At 41.6% G+C, this 21669-nt stretch overlaps 1 protein-coding gene across 2 annotated transcripts; it reads left to right on the top strand.

The window, feature by feature from the left end:
• The first annotated feature begins 37 nt into the window (after window positions 1-37).
• LOC129866683 (glucoside xylosyltransferase 1-like) lies at window positions 38-19613 on the top strand. Of its 2 annotated transcripts, XM_055939489.1 has the most exons (8): window positions 38-755; window positions 4215-4295; window positions 9980-10169; window positions 10332-10463; window positions 10723-10974; window positions 13081-13204; window positions 13466-13638; window positions 16444-19613. In XM_055939489.1, the coding sequence occupies exons 1-8, from the start codon at window positions 511-513 to the stop codon at window positions 16603-16605; spliced, it is 1359 nt and encodes a 452-aa protein (XP_055795464.1). In that variant the 5' UTR covers window positions 38-510; the 3' UTR covers window positions 16606-19613. The 2 variants fall into 2 exon arrangements, with proteins under 2 accessions (XP_055795464.1, XP_055795465.1); XM_055939490.1 differs by lacking the exon at window positions 4215-4295 and having other exon boundaries at window positions 45-755.
• Window positions 19614-21669: the final 2056 nt, after the last annotated feature.

Here is a 21669-nt window from a genome sequence, read left to right as displayed (position 1 = left end):
ACAGCAATGTTCCAACATGTAGTGGAAAGCCTTCCAAAAAGAGTGAAGGCTGTTCTTGGAGCAAAGGGGGGACCAACTCCATATTCATGCCCGTGATTTTGGAATGAGATGTTCTATGAGCCGGAGTCCACATACTTTTGACCGTGTAGTGCATTAAATAATATCTGGAACAGTAATTAGGGGTGTATTCATCACGCTAATTCTGTAGCACAACGTTTGCTATAGAAACGGTTTACTCCAAACCGATAACGTGTTTGCAACGAAGACGACAGTTTCTATTGGACAAATGTAGGTAAGTCCCTCCGTTTCGTCCCGTTTGCTCACATTTGGTTCTTAAACTGTAAACGATTTCCTTTGCAAGACGTAATGAATACACCCTTGTGCTTTGGTTTCTTGACAGAAGGTGGAGCTCAAAGTTGACGTAAACACAACGCTAGTTAGTCAATGTAAATCCATATCTGAAAGAATGTTACGGTAGTACGGTTAAGTGCATTTTTTTTTATTCACAAAATGCGATGTTATCTTCATGCACTTCTACTGTGCATGGTCTTTGCTGTCTTTTCGGTGCTGTATGTTTTTAATCAACTACCGGTAGCCTCGTCTTTTGAGTCGCAATACGAAGACGGATGGACCGACAGAAGAACAAAACAATCCAGTGGCAGGCAACCCCGATTTGGGGCCCAAGACACTGGGCACGTAGTCAGGAAAGGTGGAGTGGCGAGCCTTTTCGACCATCAAGAAGATGACAGGACCAGGTAAAATAACAATTGATTAGCTAACTAGGTAGGTAGTTGGCTACGGAAGTCAGCCAAGTCACTAGCTAACACGCTAAAGCTAGCCACACTTGTAAAACACTAGCCACAACTCTTCGCTAGTAGGATTACTAGCTAACGTTAGCTAACCAGCTAATCTGTTGACTTTACAGATAAAACATTGCCCCGTACCATAAGGATGACGATGTACAACCACAGATCAATGAGCCAGTGGGTTAACTAACAATGGGTTACCAAAGTCATAATGCCATGGGGAGGATGTTGATAATCATTGCCTGCTATAAATCCATTAACCTGCTAATTCACAATTATCCACATTGCAATTTGTTGATTTTTTCCCCCCCATGTGAGCTAACGTTACCTAATCAAGAAATGTCCTGCTTAGTTCAAGAAGATGGGTACTTACCTAATTAGTTATCTATTTCTACAAATATTAGAGAAACTCCAGCAGTTTGCTAGATAACAAAGTAGCTCTCTAATCTACCCCTATCAGGGTTCAATCACCATGGAACCAAAAGGCATTCAACTTGTTCTGCCTTATTGTTCTGTCTTGTGTAAGGCATTGTCAGTGTCTTACTGGAATCCCTATTGTAAACTGCCTCCTGATGTTTGTGGAATGAACTGATTATTGGGACCAATGTATGCATGGCTGGGGCAACCCCTTGAAAGGCAGACAGTGGCCACTTTACTCATTTTAAAATCTGGCAGTAGCTGTGCTGGGTAAAATCACTGGGGAAGCCAAGCCAGAAAAAAAAGCCATGTTACAACCTGGTTGTGGAGTTTGCTCTATAACCTGTTAGTTCATATGCCTTGACACCGTGATATATAGGCCTAAGGTCGAGACAATAAGAAGACAGTGGCAGAATAAATGTTGTTTCATAACAAAACCGGTGAGCGAACTCTGTCCGGTGAAGTCCATAAACCATATTGCATGTAACAAACAGTTAGGTTACCTACAGCAAGTTAATGTTTGCAACATTTTTGGACTACTAAACAACTGTTGAGTTAGAAACACGAAGAGTAACTGCAAGTCGCAAAGAAAACAGGTGGTGCACCGTTTCAACATCATCAAATCACCGATGCTTAGTCTAAAATTAAAAGATACCAAAAATAATGTAGTCCAATCAATGTAAGCTAAATATTATTTGGCTAAATATGATTTGGCTGTCTATGGTTCTGATTTGTGTGTGTGTTTGTGCACGTAGAAAAACATTTTGACTCACCCTACTTGTAGAGCAGGGGTGGGTGACAAATATTCAAAACTCATGAGGGGCTGCAGTTGCTCGTGGGAATCATGAGAAATGCAAATGCCTTCCTCTTTCTTGTTGACTAAACAGTATATGACTTCGTCATACAGTACGCTTTTAGTTTTTGTTGCCATACGCTAGCGAGCAAGAATTTTATCCAGGTAGCCTAACTTCCTTTCATGAGCAACAATGAGCCAGCTAGTTTAGGAAAGGGCCTATTTTAGCTAGCTAGCCACCGGAGGACAACAACACAATGAGATGCAAAAATTATATTTTTTTCTGTAAACAACATTTTGCTCTCGATGGGATTGGTGTGAAGCCAAATCCAAACTTGCTTCCCTCGACAACATTCACAGTTGAGCACACACAGCTCAACGCTGATTGACTATTTTCTGCTTTTTTTTTAAATGTATCAAGGGAGGCCAAATGTTCGCTGGCTTCCCTTGCATTCAAACCTACATGCTGCAACAGTGTCCTAACTCTTTTTGACCAGACAGCATCAGATAGATGGGCTACACAAACAGAGACAGAGGGGCACTGTTTCGCTTGCTCTGACGCTTTTTCCGGTGAGATACATTCAGCCTCTTGCGAATTAAAGGAAAGTTATGAAACACATTTGAAAGATGAATTGTTTTTTTCTTGGTAAATGTTTTGGGGAAGCCTGGCTTCCCTTGGCGTCCATGAATACACACCACTGCAACCTGGACCCGGTTTCCCAAAACCATCTTAAGGCTAAGGCATCTTTAAAAAAGAGGAGTGGGAGGCCCCGGTGCACAACTGAGCAAGAGGACAAGTACATGAGAACATGAGCCAAGATGGCCAGCATCCCAGAGTCGCCTCTTCACTGTTGATGTTGAGACTGGTCTTTTGCGGATACTATTTCACATATCTGCCAGTTGAGGACTTGTGAGGTGTCTGTTTCTCAAACTAGAGACACTAATGTACTTGTCCTCTTGCTCAGTTGTGCACCCCACTCTTTCTATTCTGGTTAGAGCCAGTTTGCACTGTTCTGTGAAGGGAGTAGGACACAGCGTTGTACGAGATCTTAATTTTCTTGGCAATTTCTCGCATGGAATAGCCTTCATTTCTCAGAACAAGAATAGACTGATAAGTTTCAGAAGAAAGTTCTTTGTTTCTGGCCATTTTTAGCCTGTAAATGAACCCACAAATGTTGATGCTCCAGATACTCAAATAGTCTAAAGAAGGCCTGTTTTATTGCTTCTTTAATTTGAACAAGTTTTCACCTGTTCAAACATATTTACGAAAGGGTTTTCTAATGATCAAATAGCCTTTTAAAATTATAAACTTATTACACTACATCTGAGCTGCTTCAATATTTATATATATTAGGCCTTTAGGCTACAACTATCTAAAAACTCTAAAATTTCACTGTAGCCTAACCAATAACCTAAACGTTACCATATTAGGTCTATGCCAATGTTGCTTGACTTGGTACTTAATATTTAATTGTAGAATATCTGTAGGCCTACTTGAAGCTCAATTCCTGCCTGCCGTTAGACTACAATGATTTGTTCAGCAATTGCTAAAACCATTGTCATATTTTATTTTTAGGTCACTTTGATATTTTCTATAGCAACGAGGGAACGAGCGATTGAATTTGGATTTATTTATTCATTCTTGCGCACAGTTTGCACACACTAAAGAATTGACTAAATCAAACATTGCATACAAAATAGCAGGAGAAAACAGAATACATGGCAAACATACTAATACAAAAACATGAATACATAATAGGCTATATTCTGGAGTCATTTTCAACACGTGACAGCTCCTGTAACGACAGTTAAGTTTCACTTTGTATCGAGTGCACAGCATGGTGTTTTGGGAAACGAGTGTGTCATTTTCGGCCGTTTTTAAGATGCATCATTAAAACATTTTGTAAATTCCATTGCTATCGGGAAACCTGGCCTTGTAGTGTAGTCTACCACAGTAGGAGTCATAATACCCATGAAACCTAGCGGTCAAACACAGAAATGGTTCCAAAATAAATGCCCACCATTCATTTGATCCATTGTGGATTTCAGAAACACTTCAAATAAGGGCTGTGTTTCGTCTTACCCTGGCGTGATGTTTTGAAAACCGTGTAAATCTCTCTGACAATGTGACTTTTTAATAAATATATTTGCCTGTATTTACCCCCCAAAATTGAAATGTTAATGTGGCTATCATACAGAACTACAAATGCCTGTCTCAAGCTTCACATCACTCACCAGGGCTATGATGATCTGGAAGAGACTGCCAAATCGAGGCAAAGGTAAGAATCTCTGGATTAACTATCTAATGTTAGCTAAATGTAGTAATTAGTCAATTGTTTAAATTGACAATTCTGTTAACTGTCTTGAGCAAGTTTTTTAAACGGAAAATGCCTGTTAGCTAGCTCATGGTTAGCAACATTATCCTGGCTAGATGGCTACGTTATCAACGTTATCCTGTCTCGATAGCTACGTTAGCCATATTTGTCTAGCCATTTAAATGCTTGAGACATTCTTAAAAACGATTTCTAGCTTAATTTGGCCTTTATAAAGAAACAATCTAGCTTGCTAGTTAATTGAATTTATCACAGATGTTCTCCAAGTTGTAGAAACATCTCAATGATTATCAATGGAAATAGGATGCACCTGAGCTCCGTTTCGAGTCTCATAGTCATAGCAAAGGGTCTGAAAACGTATGTAAATAAAGGTATTTCTGTTTTTTTTCGCTTTGTCATTATGGGTTATTGTGTGTAAATTGCTTAAGATTTTTTTATTTTTTTTATCCATTTTATAATAAGGCTGTAAGGGGTCTGAATGCTTCCCGAATGGACGTACGTCGCAAATAAAAGCCCTGGGTAGCGAGTTGATACAATTCCAAGTCTGGAAGGTTAAAACCACCTTCAGGCCGTGTCTAGACTTGACAGGTCATGCAGCTTTAGTATTCTGATCATAGAGGTCTGATCATGGAATTCTGAGCGCGTCATGCATCGACACCTACATTTAAATGTCTACCGTGTCCAGATTCCTTTTTCCCGCGCCATATTCAAATGCCTAGAATGCATTCAACAAATGGTGTAATATAGGCAAAATATGATAACACAACAACTCATGGCTGTGGGAAACTACTGTGGCAAACTAGCCAGCTAACCTCTGTAGCTAGCCAGCATGCTAGCAAGCGATGGTAAAGGGATTGTAACTGGGTTAGCATTAGCTAGCTGGCTAGCATTTATGAGGCCAGCAAACACTTTCCTCACACGCTAGGAACGTATGTCCCCCAACGTCACCCACTGTATGCGCTTTCGGTAGGTAGCCTGATTTGCGTCCAGACAGGATAAATCTGGCCATCCAGATCTAAACACAATCAGTCCACGAAATGAATTTTGTGCGACTAGACCCGTGTTTTTAATATGATCAAGTGAGTGTCAAGTGTATAAACCACTTCAGACTTCGGAATATGCGCAGCGTTTTTTATTTGTCTGTTATGACCGAGTATACTTTTTAACAATTTTTTTAAAATGTCTTCAGTGGGGTAATTGGTATTGGATTTGGCAGTCATGCCATTCTAAAGAGGTTTATTCTACCTGATTTATGGGAAGATTATTCAATTTAATTAAATCTGCTTTCATATTGTTGAGTAATAAATGTAGCAAAAAAAAGAAACGTCCTCACTGTCAACTGCATTTATTTTCAACAAATTTAACATGTGTAAATATTTGTATGAACATAAGATTCAACAACTGAGACATAAACTGAACAAGTTCCACAGACGGGTGACTAACAGAAATTGAATAATGTGTCCCTGAACAAAGGGGGGGGGAACAAAAGTAACAGTCAGTATCTGGTGTGGCCACCAGCTGCTTTCAGTTATGCAATCCATCTCCTCCTCATGGAATGCACCAGATTTGCCAGTTCTTGCTGTGAGATGTTACCCCACTCTTCCACCAAGGCACCTGCAAGTAGTTCCCGGACATTTCTGGGGGGAATGGCCCTAGCCCTCACCCTCCGATCCAACAGGTCCCAGACGTGCTCAATGTTATTGAGATCCGGGCTCTTCGCTGGCCATGGCAGAACACTGACATTCCTGTCTTGCAGGAAATCACATACAGAACGAGCAGTGTGGCTGGTGGCAATGTCATGCTGGAGGGTCATGTCAGGATGAGCCTGCAGGAAGGGTACCACATGAGGGAGAAGGATGTCTTACCTGTAACACACAGTTTTGAGATTGCCTGCAATGACAACAAGCTCAAGCCGATGATGCTGTGACACCGCCCCACACCATGACGGACCCTCCACCTCCAAATCGATCCCGCTCCAGAGTACAGGCCTCGGTGTAACGCTCATTCCTTCGACGATAAACGCAAATCCGACTATCACCCCTGGTGAGACAAAACCGCGACCTGTCAGTGAAGAGCACTTTTTGACAGTCCTGTCTGGTCCAGCGACGGTGGGTTTGTGCCCATGGGGGACAGGCGTCTCACAGTATGGACATTGCAATTTATTGCCCTGGCCACACCTGCAGTCCTCATGCATTCTTGCAGCATGCCATTCTTTTGATGTTTTTAAAAGTCAGTAGAAAGGCCTCTTTAGTGTCCAAAGTTTTCATAACTGTGACCTTAATTGGCTACCGTCTGTAAGCTGTTAGTGTCTTAATGACAGTTCCACAGGTGCATGTTCATTAATTGTTCATTGAACAAGCATGGGAAAGTGTTTAAACCCTTTACAATGAAGACCTGTGAAGTTATTTGGATTTTTACGAATTATCTTTGAAAGACAGGGTCTTGAAAAAGACACATTTCTTTTTTTGCTGAGTTTATAATAAAGTTACCTTTATATATTTGTCACATATTAATCATCCTAAGTATTAAATATTTGTTGTGGTCCACTTAAAGGATCGCTAGATTTGAGTTATTTTTCCTATTGCCATTTATTTTTATTTTTTAATTTTTTAGAATTGCCAGTGCAAACAGGAAGGGGGTTGAGGGGACATCAGTCTTGTGCCCCTTTGTAAAGCAATTTAATCAGATATTGTTTGTGTATATTTTAGCTTTAGGACATTTTATACAATATTTTTTATAAAATGTATTATTTAATCTGGAAAGTTGAAAGCTTCCAAAGTTTTTAGTAGAAAAGGACATTCAAGATTGTCAAGCCTTTTCGGCATCAACAGCAATTATTGCTAGATCTATATCTAGTTTTTTTTGCATAGTTTATTAAACTGAAACTTGCTCTTGAATGGAATTCTATGGGAAAGCCATCCATTCCTGGTACTTTTCTCTGTGCAAATGTTTTAACAATATCTAATATTTATTCTTGGGTGATCTCAGTTTTTAGTGATTATTTTTTGTCTGCTGATTTTAAAAATCTCATTATGCCAACTCCTATGGTCAACGGGGTGACAAACAGTGACCATTTAGTAGTTTGCAAGATATCATAAAAAAATCTAGCTTTATTTATACAGCACATTTTCGACATGGAATGCAACGCAATGTGCTTTACAGAAAAAATAAAATGAAAAAATAAAAGCTGAACTATTTACGACACAACAAAAATACGATTTTAAATAAATAAGAACTAAAAATCACCCTAAGGATAAGCAAAGCTAAAAATTTGTTTTTAAGATCTGTTTTAAATATGTCTACAGTTTCAGCCTCCCTCAGGTTCTCCGGCAGGCTATTCCAGAGGCTGGGTGCATAATACCTAAAGGCTGCCTCTCCATGCCTCTTGGTTCTAGGCTTTGGGATAGTTAAAAGACCAGTGCCAGAGGACCTGAGGCACCCGCTGGGTACATAACTTAAAAGCATGTCTGACATGTATTGGGGGACACAATCGTGGATTGATTTTAAAAACCAATAGAAGACTCTTAATTAAAAAACTCACAGGCAGCCAGTGCAGAGACCTTAAAACCGGTGTAATGTCAGTACCCGTGCTGCAGCATTCTGTATGTTTTGCAGTTGACCAACGGCTTTCCTGGGTAGACCAGACAGGAGAGCATTACAGTAGTCAAGCCTGTTTGTAATAAAAGCATGGATGAGTCTCTGTGTCGGCCTGAGAGAGAAACGGCCGCACCTTGGCAAAGTTCCTTAGGCGGTTAAAAAGCTCTTTTGGTCACATTCCTGATGTGTGATTCAAAATTTTGTTCAGAATCTAAAACAACACCTAGGTGTTTTTGCCTGCTGTTTTATCTTCTTATCGCTTGTGAATTAAAATTTGCAGATAGATTCTCTCATTGCTTTGGCTCGAACAACACGTACCTCGGTCTTGTCTTGATTTAGCTGGAGGAAGTTGTGAGCCATCCAAGTATTTAAATCCCCAATACAGTCTCATTTATCCGTGGAGATAAAATCCTCTGGTGACACAGAAATGCGAAGTCGTGTATCGTCTGCGTAGCAGTGAAAATCAATGCTGTGTTTTCTGATAACGCTGCCAAGAGGTAACATGTATATAAACTGAACAGTACCGGAGCCAAAATCGAGCCTTGTGGAACGCCACATGTAATATGTAGTTTCTCGAAGTTATGTTCACCAAAGTTTGACAAACTCTCGACCGGTTAAATGGGTCCTAAACTAATTTAGAACTGGACCGGAGAGGCCAACCCACCTCTCCAGTATGTCCAGAAGGACATCATGGCCAACCGTGTCGAAGACAGCCTTAGTTAAAGTTGCGTATGTGGTGTGGACAAAAAGCAGACTTGAAATGTAAAAAATGTTGCCACTTAAACACATTTTTTGTTTGAAAGCCAATTTCTCCAGAATTTTGCTTTATTTCTCCAGAATTTTGCTTAAAAATGGAAGGTTGGAGATTGCCCAAAAAAATCTAGTTTTACTTTTCTTCAGAAGGGGTTTCACCATAGCAGTTTTTGGTGCAGTGGGGAAAGTGCCTGTGAACAATGAGTGATTTTAACAATATCTTGCACTTCAGATATACAATTAAAAAACAGTTTTGATGAAGGTGGTGGGGATAGGATCGAGAAGGCAGCTACAAGGCTTAAGTTGTGATATCACTTTCCTGAGCATGTCTGTGTCGACCAGGGAAAATAAATCCGTCGTGCCTTTGCGTGGTAGTCTAGGGCACATATCATCAAACTTCTCATCAGGTCTTGCTTGAATGATACCCAGCCTAATGTTGGTTCTTATCTAATCTCTGAAATATGCTGCAAGCTCATCCCATTTAGATGAGGGAAGTCCACATAAATTGTACCCCGGCAAACCTATCAGGCCGTCAATGGTCGAGGAGCACTCTCAAATTATTTCCGATTTTTAATAGTGATCAAGTTAGAAAAATGAGCTCGTCTGGCATTTCTTATTGCCTTGTTAAATATGCCAAGTTTCTCTCTTGAAATATCATGAAGTACCTGCAACTTTGAATTTCTCAAGTTCCGCTCTGCCTTTCTGCAATTTCTCTTTTTAATTGATTAGTTTCCTCACTCATCCAAGGGGCTCTCCCATTTGGATGAGGCCCTTTTTCAACTTTACTGGCGCTATGACGTCAATGGTCACCCTTTTAATTTGCTGTTAAAGTTATCAACTAAATCATCACAAGAGGAAGGCACAATAGGTGATGGAGTATTGTTCATACACTCAATAAAATCTGTAGCAACTTCAGGGGTAAGATAGCGTTTCTTAGTGATGCGTTCAGTATTACCCTGTGCTATGTGCAGCAAGGTAGTAAACAAATCCACAGTGGCGATCGGATAAAGCAACCTCAACAGTAGAGGATATGTCATTAGAAAGCCCCTTGGTAATAACCAGGTCCAGAGTATGGGTGGGCCCAGTAACATGTTGGATACAGTTCATAGAGCTCAAAAGTTTAATACATTCAATGGCCTTGGAGTCAATTTAACAATGTTGGGAATTCCCACCATCCAATACTTCACCCAATCCAATGCTTCTAAATCCACGACGGGGACTGTGCAAGTGGTGCCCTAAGATGCTGCCCTCCTCCCTTTTCTTATCTCTTACTATCTCAGGGAGAAGCCAGCCTCCGGCAGCGTCCAGGAGGCCACTAGAGATGAGCGGATCCATCTGGCTGTGGTGGCCTGTGGTCCCAGACTCGAGGAGACTCTCACCATGTTAAAGTCTGCTCTCCTCTTCGGCGCCAAACCGCTACACTTTCACATTTTCGCAGAGGACCATCTGCATGGCAGCTTTGGACAGTCTGTAAGTGTGGAGAACAGGTTTTAGTGGCAGGATGAATATTCGTACTAAGTGATATGGCCCTAGCAGTTAAGAGGATGGAACTAGAATGAAAGAAGCTGTGTGGTTGTCTCTGTCAAAGCGAACCTGTTCACCTGTGTCTGTTCCCTGTGTTTTTTCCCTCAGCTGGACTTGTGGCCTAGTGTCTTCCAGACCAGGTTTAACTACACCACGTACCCCATCACCTTCCCCAGTGAGAACGCCAAGGAGTGGAAGAAACTCTTCAAACCCTGTGCTTCTCAAAGGCTCTTCCTACCGGTGAGTCCTCAGGGTTTGATGAGACTGGCCATAAAATAAAATAACACTGTTCAGTGTCCCCCTTGCTGAGAACAATACACGTTTATTTATGAGATATTGGATCCAGATTAAGCCCATTCCTGGACCTAAACAACTTTCATTGAAGATTCTCCATTTGAAATCTGGGTCGGGGAATCTAGCACATGGCGTGCTGTCAGAGTAATGTGTGTAATGTTTGACTATGTTCTTGGGCATTCTAACCTTTTTGTCTCCTCTCCAGTTGATCCTAAAAGACGTAGACTCTCTGCTGTACGTGGACACCGATATCTTGTTCCTTCAGCCTGTAGAGGAGATCTGGTCCCTGCTCTCCCTCTTCAACTCCACTCATCTGGCAGCCATGGCCCCTGAGCACGAGGAGCCGCGCATCGCCTGGTACAACCGCTTCGCACGGCACCCTTACTATGGAAAGACCGGGGTCAACTCTGGGGTCATGCTCATGAACATGACCCGGATAAGAGAGAAATACTTCAAGGTGATGGTGTCAGTGAGAATGCGCATCTTTGTGTGTTGGTGTATATGCTTGAGAAGAGGTGTCAGGATTTCTTGAACTTTCTCAGCTTATTTTTTTGTATGTTCTGTTAAAAGCATTTTGAGTCTAGAAAGGCCAACCTGTTGAAGGTACAGTAGCAGTCAAAAGTTTGGACACACCTACTCATTTAAGACATTTTCTTTATTTTTACTATTTTCTACATTGTAGAATAATAGTGAAGCTATCAAAACTATTAAATAACACATGGAATCGTGTAGTAACCAAAAAAGTGTTAAACAAATCAGATTCTTCAAAGTAGCCACCCTTTGCCTTGACAGCTTTGCACACTCTTAGCATTCTCTCAACCAGCTTCATGAGGTAGTCACCTGGAATGCATTTCAATTAACAGGTGTGCCTTTTTAAAAGTTTATTTGTGGATATTCCTCCTTAATGCGTTTGAGCCAATCAGTTGTGTTGTGACAAGGTAGGAGTGGTATATAGAACATGGCCCTATTTGGTAAAAAAAACAAGTCCATATTATGGCAAGAACAGCTCAAATAAGCAGAGAGAAACGACAATCCATCATTACTTTAAGTCATGAAGGTCTGTCAATCTGGAAAATTTCAACAACTTAAAACAGTGAAGTCGCAAAAACCATCAAGCGCTATGATTAAACTGGCTCTCATGAGGACCGCCACAGGAAAGGAAGACCCAGAGTTACCTTTGCTGTTGAGGATAAGTTCATTAGAGTTACCAGCCTCAGAAATTGCAGCCCAAATAAATGCTTCACAGAGTTCAGACACATCTCAACATCAACTGTTCAGAGGAGACTGTGTGAATCAGGCCTTCATGGTCGAATTTCTGCAAAGAAACCACTACTAAAGGACACCAATAAGGAAAAGAGACTTGCTTGGGCCAAGAAACACGACCAATGGGCATTTAGACCAGTGGATGGTCTGAGTACAAATTTGAGAGTTTTGGTTCCAACCGCTCTGTCACAGAGTAGGTGAACGGATGATCTCCGTATGTGTGGTTCCCACCGTAAAAGAAGGTGTGATGGTGTGGGGGTACTTTGCTGGTGACACTGTCAGTGCTTTTATTTAGAATTCAAGCCACATTTAACCAGCATGGCTACCACAGCGTTCTGCAGTGATACGCCATCCCATCTGGTTTGTGCTTAGTGGGACTATCATTTGTTTTTCAACAGGACAATGACCCAACACACCTCCATACTGTGTAAGGGCTATTTGACCAAGAAGGAGCGTGATGGAGCGTTGCATCAGATGACCTGGCCTCCTCAATCACCCAACCTCAACCTAAATGAGATGGTTTGGGATGAGTTGGACCACAGAAGAAAAGCCTACAAGTGCTCAACATATGTGGGAACTCCGTCAAGACTGATTCCAGGTGAAGCTGGTTGAGAGAATGCCAAGAGTGTGCAAAGCTGTCATCAAGGCAGAGGGTGGCTACTTTGAAGAATCCAAAATGTATTTAACACTTTTTTGGTTACTACCTGATTCCATGTGTTATTTCATAGTTTTGATGTCTTGGCTATTATTCTACAATGTAGAAAATAGTACAAATAAACTCTTGAATGAGTAGGTGTGTCTAAACTTTTGACTGGTACTGTCATTTGTAAATTATCTTAGCCAACATTGCAAATTCAAGAACACAACTAAGGCATTTTCTGTAAGTCTTCTGCAACCCCATTATTGACCAGATGAGGGCACTGTTGCCATTCTTCTGCGTAGCTCACCAGCTGTGGCTCACCAACTGTGTACTGCAGGGTTTCCCAAACTTGGTCTTTGGGACCCCTGTCAGCTAATCATCAAGCTTTGAATGAGCTGTGTAGGGTTAAGGCAAGAACCAAAACCACTTGGGGTCCTGAGGACCAAGTTTGGAAAATGCTGGTGTACTGTAATAAACATATCGCTATGCCTCAGACACAGAAAGGATTAAACTATTTATTAATTGTTTGGTGTCGGTCAGGAGTTTGGCTGTTTCAGTTTTCCATTTATATTGTGTCACATTACCCACGTAAGAATGAATGTGGTTCACACTGTCATTTAACATTTTTGTTTCTTTCTTTACTATGACTTGTCGTAACAGAATGACATGACGTCAGTCCCCCTCAAATGGGTGGAGCTGCTGATGCCACTTCTCCAGAAATATAAACTCAACATCACCTGGGGAGACCAGGACCTGCTCAACATCATATTCCATCATAACCCAGGTGAAACTCACCTTCATTATGTCCCACCGCCTCAAAAACCGTTGTGCAACCAAAACAAAAATGTGCATTTCTTACTGAACGGGTTCAGATAGTACTTCCATGTTTCTGATCTTTTTATTTAGTTTAATTCAAGTGAACATGATCCAGACAGACACGTTGCTTTATTGTTGAAACGATCTATTTTCTTTGTCTAGAGGAATAACTGTTTTCTGTAACAGAAATCCTCAGCTAACTCTCTCCCTCCTGTATTTCCTTGTGCAGAGAGCCTGTATGTGTTCCCGTGCCAATGGAACTACCGTCCAGACCACTGTATCTACGGCAGCAACTGTCTCGAGGCCGAACAGGAGGGCGTCTTCATTCTCCACGGAAACCGAGGCGTTTACCATGACGACAAGCAGCCAGCGTTCCGGGCCGTCTATGAAGCCATCCAGAAGGTAACGACACCCTCAACTATGCCTGTAACCTGGGAATTCAAACGGGGGGGGGGGGGATATTGAAGTAAAGAACATCAGAACTGAGGGAGGATGTGCTTCCTGATGCATTTACCTAAACTCAGCAAAAATGGAAACGTCATCTCCCTGTCATCTGCGTTTATTTTCAGCAAACTTAACATGTGTAAATATTTGTATGCCCATAACAAGATTCAACAACTGAGACAGACGTAAACTGAACAAGTTCCACAGACATGTGACTAACAGAAGTGGAGTAATGTGTCCCTGAACAAAGGGGGGTCAAAATCAAAAGTAACAGTCACTATCTGGTGTGGCCACCAGCTGCATTAAGTACTGCAGTGCATCTCCTCCTCATGGACTGCACCAGATTTGCCAGTTCTTTTGCTGTGAGATGTTACCCCACTCTTCCACCAAGGCACCTGCAAGTAGTTCCCGGACATTTCTGGGGGGAATGGCCCTAGCCCTCACCCTCCGATCCAACAGGTCCCAGACGTGTTCAATGGGGTTGAGATCCGGGCTCTTCGCTGGCCATGGCAGAACACTGACATTCCTGTCTTGCAGGAAATCACGCACAGCACGAGCAGTATGGCTGGTGGCATCGTCATGCTGGAGGGTCATGTCAGGATGAGCCTGCGGGAAGGGTACCACATGAGGGAGGAGGATGTCTTACCTGTAACGCACAGCATTGAGATCAATCAGGCTGTTTGTCAAATACCCTTAGTGTGGGAGTTAACATTTCCTCTCCTGTCTTTCTGTCCTCTAGGCCCAGGGCAGTCAAACATCATTTTCCTATGTCTTATAGACATTTCCACACTGAGGTTGAAATACTACCATGAAATTGGGAAAGTTAATAATGCCTTTTTTGTGTAAGAGCTGTTTGAAATTTCATCCCGATTTGGTGCGATAGTTTTGGCCTGCCTGGTGACATCACCAGGCTGTAGCCAATTGACCAATAAGAAATAGTTCCGAACCTCTCTGCCAATAACAGCTCGTCTTCACTCAAACCACTCCCAGACAGTCCTAGCAAAATTCTGGCTTGAGATATCGCTTCTAATAAGCTATTTTTGTTTGTTCCCATTAAAACGGTCAAAAATACGAAGCACAGCAAGGTACTTTAATTGTTACCCCAAAATGATTTGATATTGAGATAAAAACTGCTGCATTTGGACCTTTTTAATACAACAAGCGATCCTCTAACATTTGCTCAATTCCATCATCAGGGCACTCCGGGCCAAACCCTTTATTCAGTACTCTGGACTTCCATCCATCCAGATGAAAATTCTAAATTGATAGTCCCTTTAACTTCTCTGTAAATCGGCCTCCGCTCTCCCAAAGCCAGGCTAATCCCTACCTACCTACTACCCAGACCTGTGTCCACCCACCGATCACTCCTAGTACTGGAATTTTTAGAGCAGGGCTCCCTAACCGGCGGCCCATGGGAGATTTTTGTATTTAGCCCCAAAGTTTTCTGAGCAAAAACAAATTGACATAGAAGAATGTAAAAACACCAGCAAATCAGCTCCATGTGATTCTAATTGATTATAATAATACATGAACACATACACACACACACACAAAAGAGCATACACACAGCACACACTCCTACAGCGGGGATGCCCAGGTGCATTCTAACCCAGAGTCCACTCACAAGCAACTGAGATGGAAATAGTTTGATAGTGAAACATGCTGCGTGTTAAAACTTAAGCCAGGTTGGTTGAGAGAATTATTTCTCCGTATTCCTTATAGTGAAGCTGTGTTTACCCAGCCTTTCGACGGCTTGTGTTCCGTCTGTTGAGCATTTGGAAGAAGCTCTTACCAGGTCTTCCTTTGCTGCCGCTCTGTCTTTCATTCTCTTCCGTTACACCTCTTCCAGTTTCCTCTCTCCCTGCTCCCCCATTCCCTCCCCTCCCAGTCCTTTGAGGACAGCAGGCCTGAAGCCCATACTGTAGCAGGCATTTCTGGAGAACACTCTCGTTCTCAGCACACAAAGAACTCAGTCAGTGTCTCTCCCTAGACGACCTATCCCAGCTTGCACTGAGGCTGCTTGGCAATAAACCCGGGCTCACCATTACTGATATGAGCCAAGCCCACAGAAGAGTTGTAAAAAGGTTAGTGCTGATGATGCTATGTTGAGACACAATGATGGGATGTTGTGGAGAATGAACAGAAAACACACACACACACACACACACACACACCAAGAAGACCACCATCACCACCCAACAGCATCCACATAAAAATCAATAGGAGACAGTTAATGCTGCTTTATGGCCTGCTGTTGTGTATGATAGATGATAAAGCAAGTGTGTGTGCATCCTTTGAGTGACCTAATGCTTAGCCAAACTGGGTTCCAATGAGCCCTCGTAAAAAGGTAATTTCCTCTTTACCGTGCCTGCTGTAAAAGTGCAGCTCAGCCACGGAATGTAAAAAAGCTTGATTCTTTATTCATGGATATGACTGAGGAGATTGGGTCTGCAGTGACTGAGAGTCTTGGACGTTTGTGTTGGGTTGTGGCACTTGCATGACTAAACCAAACAACCGCCAACTCTTGAGTGCTTTGTCCATAGTTTTCCATAATGCTGCATAGTTTATTAATCCCAGTGTCCTAAGAGCGGCGGGAGAGATGGGGTGGAGGTTCCGTGGTGAGAGTAACCGAAGCGAGGGTCGACGCCTGATCTTTTGGGGCAATTTGTGGTCACCCAGAGTTGACCGCAGCGGTGCTACCGCTAAACCAAACTCCTGCACTGACACGTGATCAAATACATGTCTTTTTTTTCTTCTCCACAGTACACATTTGGGGACAACCTAGTCCAGTTCCTACTCCTCCCCCTGGAGGCAAGTCTTCAGGAGACCAAACACACCTACTGTGGAAGAGCCAGCCACATGTTTACTAAGAGGTTAAAACAGAGCATCGGTGTACTTCAACAGGAAACCATAGAGGGAAGGTGATGTATACCACTAGACTACCACTCTCCTCTACCATCAATGGCTGACTGACACTCTGTGGCACACCTCTAAACGATGTCCCCAGGTGTACAGGGAGGGCATACATTACTGGCATGTGTATATGATCCCGGGCGGGATTTAGCCCACACTCTTTCCTCAACCGACCATGCCCAAGTGAGATGAATCCGTCATCTGTTTACAAATGGGCAACAGCTACCGGTGCGTCAACACTCCTCCAAAGACAATTTCGAGGGTGAAGATGATCAGTGTAATACATTGTCTGTTTTCCTATGGAACCGTTGTTCCTCATAAAGTCGTCCTGTTAACGTGATCATCATCAGGTTAGATAACTGCAGTCAAAATGTGTGGGAAAGCACTGAAATTAAATCTCTTTGCCCTCGACAGAATTGGACATTTCTATCATCTGACTGCTAAAAATGGTACACTTCACAGTCGGCGTTGCTGTGTGATTTTCACCGGTGATGAGAATGTCACGTCTGACAATCGCATTGTAATCCTCAGAAGTATTCAAGGAAGAGAACCCATCACGGTTCTTTGTGTGCTCCGCATGATCAAAAAGTATATATTTTATTTAAAGTATATGTTAATATCATATCAATTAGATTTAAATGTTAGAATTGGATTTAAATATACGTCTGCAGTGTCATGAAGAATGACAACACATTGGTTAAAGCTTGTCATAACTATTCCATGAATGCAGTTTCATTTGTACAAAACTTGATTGTAAACAAATGCTAAAGGGAAGGGTTTTGAGGTTAGAATCTGAGGATATCAATATTGGTGTTATTGATATTGAATGTTTTTTTGTTTTTTTTTCACATTTTGTTACGTTACAGCCTTATTCTAAAGTGGATTAATTTGTTTTTTCCCCCTCATCAATCTACACACAATACCCCATAATGAGAGAGCAGGTTTTTAGATTTTTTTGGCAAATTTATAAAAAATCAAAAACTGAAATATCACATTTACATAAGTATTCAAACCCTTTATTCAGTACTTTCTTGAAGCACCTTTGGCAGCGATTACAGCCTTGACTTCTTGGGTATGACACTAAAAGCTTGGCACACCTGTTTTTGGAGAGTTTCTCCCATTCTTCTCTGTAGATCCTCTCAAGCTCTGTCAGGTTGGAAGGGAGAGCATCACTGCACAGATATTTTCAGGTCTCTCCAGAGATGTTAGATTGGATTGAAGTCCGGACTCTGGCTGGGCCACTCAAGAACATTCAGAAACTTGTCGCAAAAACACACCTACGTTGTCTTGGCTGTGTGCTTAGGGTCGTTGTCCTGTTGGAAGGTGAATCCTTGCCCCAGTCTGAGGACCTGAGCGCTCTGGAGCAGGTTTTCATCAGTGATCTCTCTGTACTTTTCTCTGCTCATCTTTCCTTTGATCCTGACCAGTCTCCCAGTCCCTTCCGCTGAAAAACATCCCCACAGTATAATGCTGCCACCACCATGCTTCACCGTAGGGATGGTGCCAGGTTTCCTCCAGATGTGATGCTTGGGAGTCAGGCTGAAGAGTTTAATCTTGGTTTCATCAGACCAGAGAATCTTGTTTCTCATGCTCAGAGTCCTTTAGGTGCCTTTTGGCTAACTCCAAGTGGGCTGTCGTGCTTTTTACTGAGGAGTGGCTTCCGTCTGGCCACTCTGGCCTGATTGGTGGAGTCCTGCAGAGATGATTATCCTTCTGGAAGTTTCTACCATCTACCATTGACAGAGCTCCAGAGTTCCTCTTCGGAGTGACCATCGGGTTCTTGGTCACCTCCCTGACCAAGGCCTTTCTCCCCCGATTGCTCAGTTTGGCCGGAAGAGTCTCGGTGGTTCCAAACTTCTTCCATTTAAGAATGTGTGAGGCCGTTGTATACTTGGGAACCTTCAATGCTGCAGACATTTTTTGGTACCCTTCCCCAGATGTTTCTCGACACACTCCTGTCTCAGAGCTCTACGGATAATTCCTTCAACCTCATGGCTTGGTTTTTGCTCTGACATGCACTGTCAACTGTGGGACCTTTTTATAGACTGGTGTGTGCCTTTCCAAATCTTGTCCAATCAATTGAATTTATCACAGGTGGACTCCAATCAAGTTGTAGAAACATCAGAGAGGATGATCAACGGAAACACGGTGCACATTTCTAAAAACCTGTTTTTGCTTCGTCATTATGGGGTATTGTTTGTAGATTAAAGATTTTTTTTTTTATTAATTAAATTTTAGAATAAGGCTGTAATGTAACAAAATGAGGAAAAGGGGAAGGGTCTGAAATACTTTACGAATGCACTGTAAATGAGATTACACCTATCAACAGAATGCACTTTTAATGTCTGCCATATTATAACTCAATAATGATTATAACTACTGAGTAAATGATCCGAGAATACGTCCATAGTCTCCATGTAAACATAGATAGAATTCTATAATAACCGTTAATCAATATTTGTGTGGAATTAGGAATGAAGGTTTACTAAAGAGATTTAATCATGACATGTTTGGTTTTAGCTCAAGTTTACATGCGATAGGTTGTTGTGCTCTGTGCATTGAACTTATCCTCCAGGTTTATGCTGTATCTGTAAAGTACGTACTGTACTTCAATATAACTTCATTCATATTTTTGGATTCACATGTGAATTTTATAGATCGTATAGGTACTTAATAGGTACTAAACAAGCAAACATACAATCAACTGAAAATACCTTTTTAATATGTATTGAATACATTTTAAATAACATACATTTTCTCCAATTGTACATTGACTTAACACAACCAAACTGTATTAAGGGATTTTTGTCACTCTTTCCCTCCATTTCTAACTAATGCTAAAAACAGATTTTGCACTATTGATTGTACAAATCATAGATTATGTCTTAAAATGTCAATGTTAAAATCTGCCAGTGTATGAAATGTTTTATTGAGTATATCAAATCTATGGTGAAACAAGTTTGTTCGTTGTGATGTTATAGCCATATATTGTTTATAATAAATATTACACTTAAATAGTACACCTTGTTGTGAACTTGGTTGTGCGGCTTGACCTACAGTCAATGTGCAATGTTTCATATATAAAAGGCTACAATCGATAGAACAGTGTTGGTGGAATTAAGCATGAGTCTTTTTGTAGTAGTCGTCTTGGGGGTTTGCAAACGGACTAAGAGAAATGGAAGGAGATAATTAGTTATGAATATGGTAATCATGGTATAGACATGGTATTTTTGTTAATTAAGTCTACCTCAAAGTTGATATCATGTGTATTGGCTAGAATCATTATATGGCGTATATACAGTGGCAAGAGAAAGTATGTGAACCCGTTGGAATTACCTGGATTTCTGCATAAAATTGGTCATGTAACTTGATCTGATCTTCAAGTCACAACAATAGACAAACACAGTCTGCTTAAACTAATAACACGCTAACAATTATAGGTTTTCATGTCTTTTTATTGAACACACCTTATAAACATTCACAGTGCAGGGTGGAACAAGTATGTGAACCCTTGGATTTAATAACTGGTTGACCCTCCTTTGGCAGCAATAACCTCAACCAAACGTTTTCTGTAGTTGCGGATCAGACCTGCACAACGGTCGTGAGGAATTTTGGACCATTCCTCTTTACAAAACTGTTTCAGTTTCAGCAATATTCTTGGGATGTCTGGTGTGAACCGCTCTCTTGAGGTCATGCAACAGCATCTCAATCGGGTTGAGTTCAGGACTCTGACTGGGCCACTCCAGAAGGTGTATTTTCTTCTGAAGCCATTCTGTTGTTGATTTACTTCTGTGTTTTGAGTCGTTGTCCTGTTGCATCAGCCAACTTCTGTTGAGCTTTAATTGGCGGACAGTTAGCTTAACATTCAAAATGTATTGATAGACTTGGGAATTCATTTTTCCGTCGACAATAGCAAGCTGTCCAGGCCCTGAGGCAGCAGAGCAGTCCCAAACCATGACGCTCCCTCCACCGTACTTTACAGTCGGGATGAGGTTTTGATGTTGGTGTGCTGTGCCTTTTTTTCTCCACACATAGTGTTGTGTGTTACTTCCAAACAACTCAACTTTAGTTTCATCTGTCCACAGAATATTTAGCCAGTAGCGCTGTGGAACATCCAGGTGCTCTTTTGCGAACTTCAGACGTGCAGCAATGTTTTTTGGGGACAGCAATGGGTTCTTCCCATGGTGTCCTCCCATGAACACTATTCTTGTTTAGTGTTTTACGTATTGTAGACTTGTCAACAGAGATGTTAGCATGTTCCAGAGATTTCCTTAAGTCTTTAGCTGACACTCTAGGATTCTTCTTAACCTCATTGAGCATTCTGCGCTGTGCTCTTGCAGTCATCTTCGCAGGATGGCCACTCCTAGGGAGAGTAGCAACAGTGCTGAACTTCCTCCATTTATAAACAATTTGTCTTACCGGGACTGATGATCATCAAGGTTTTTTGATGATCTTTTGTAACCCTCTCCAGCTTTATGCAAGTCAACAATTGGTAATCTTCGGTCTTCTGAGATCTCTTTTGTTCGAGACATGATTCACATCAGGCAATGCTTCTTGTGAATAGCAAACTCTCAAAAAAAAATTTAGGGCAATGCAGCTCTAACCAACATCTCCAATCTTGTCTCATTGATTGGACTCCAGGTTAGCTGACTTCTGACTCCAATTAGCTTTTGGAGAAGTCATTAGCCTAGGGGTTCACATACTTTTTCCAACCTACACTGTGAATGTTTAAATGATGTATTCAATATAGACAAGAAAAATACAATAAGTTGTGTGTTATTAGTTTAAGCACACCGTTTGTCTATTGTTGTGACTTAGATAAAGATCAGATCAAATTTGATGACCAATTTATGCAGAACTCAAGGTAATTCCAAAGGGTTCACATATACTTTTTCTTACCAGGTGAAAGCTATGATCCCTTGTTGATGTCAATCAGTGTAGATGAAGGGGAGGCGAGGGGTTAAACAAGGATTTTTAAGCCTTGAGACAATTGAAACCTGGATTGTTTGTGTGTGTGTGCCATTCAGAAGGTGAATGGGCAAGACAACATTTTTAGTGCCTTTTGAATGGGGTGTG

Source organism: Salvelinus fontinalis, chromosome 12, assembly GCF_029448725.1.
Source record: "Salvelinus fontinalis isolate EN_2023a chromosome 12, ASM2944872v1, whole genome shotgun sequence".
Taxonomy (NCBI): domain Eukaryota; kingdom Metazoa; phylum Chordata; class Actinopteri; order Salmoniformes; family Salmonidae; genus Salvelinus; species Salvelinus fontinalis.
The sequence above is the reverse complement of the archived record's forward strand: the minus strand, read 5'-3'. Positions and strand labels throughout refer to the sequence as shown.

What these genes read in the sequence shown, in the direction of transcription:
- LOC129866683 (XM_055939489.1), top strand. Translation starts at nt 511, where the DNA reads ATGCGATGTTATCTTCATGCACTTCTACTGTGCATGGTCTTTGCTGTC. An exon ending in ACTGCCAAATCGAGGCAAAG is followed by an intron (nt 4,296 to 9,979) that starts GTAAGAATCTCT and finishes TTACTATCTCAG; the next exon opens with GGAGAAGCCAGCCTCCGGCA. An exon ending in TAAGAGAGAAATACTTCAAG is followed by an intron (nt 10,975 to 13,080) that starts GTGATGGTGTCA and finishes TTGTCGTAACAG; the next exon opens with AATGACATGACGTCAGTCCC.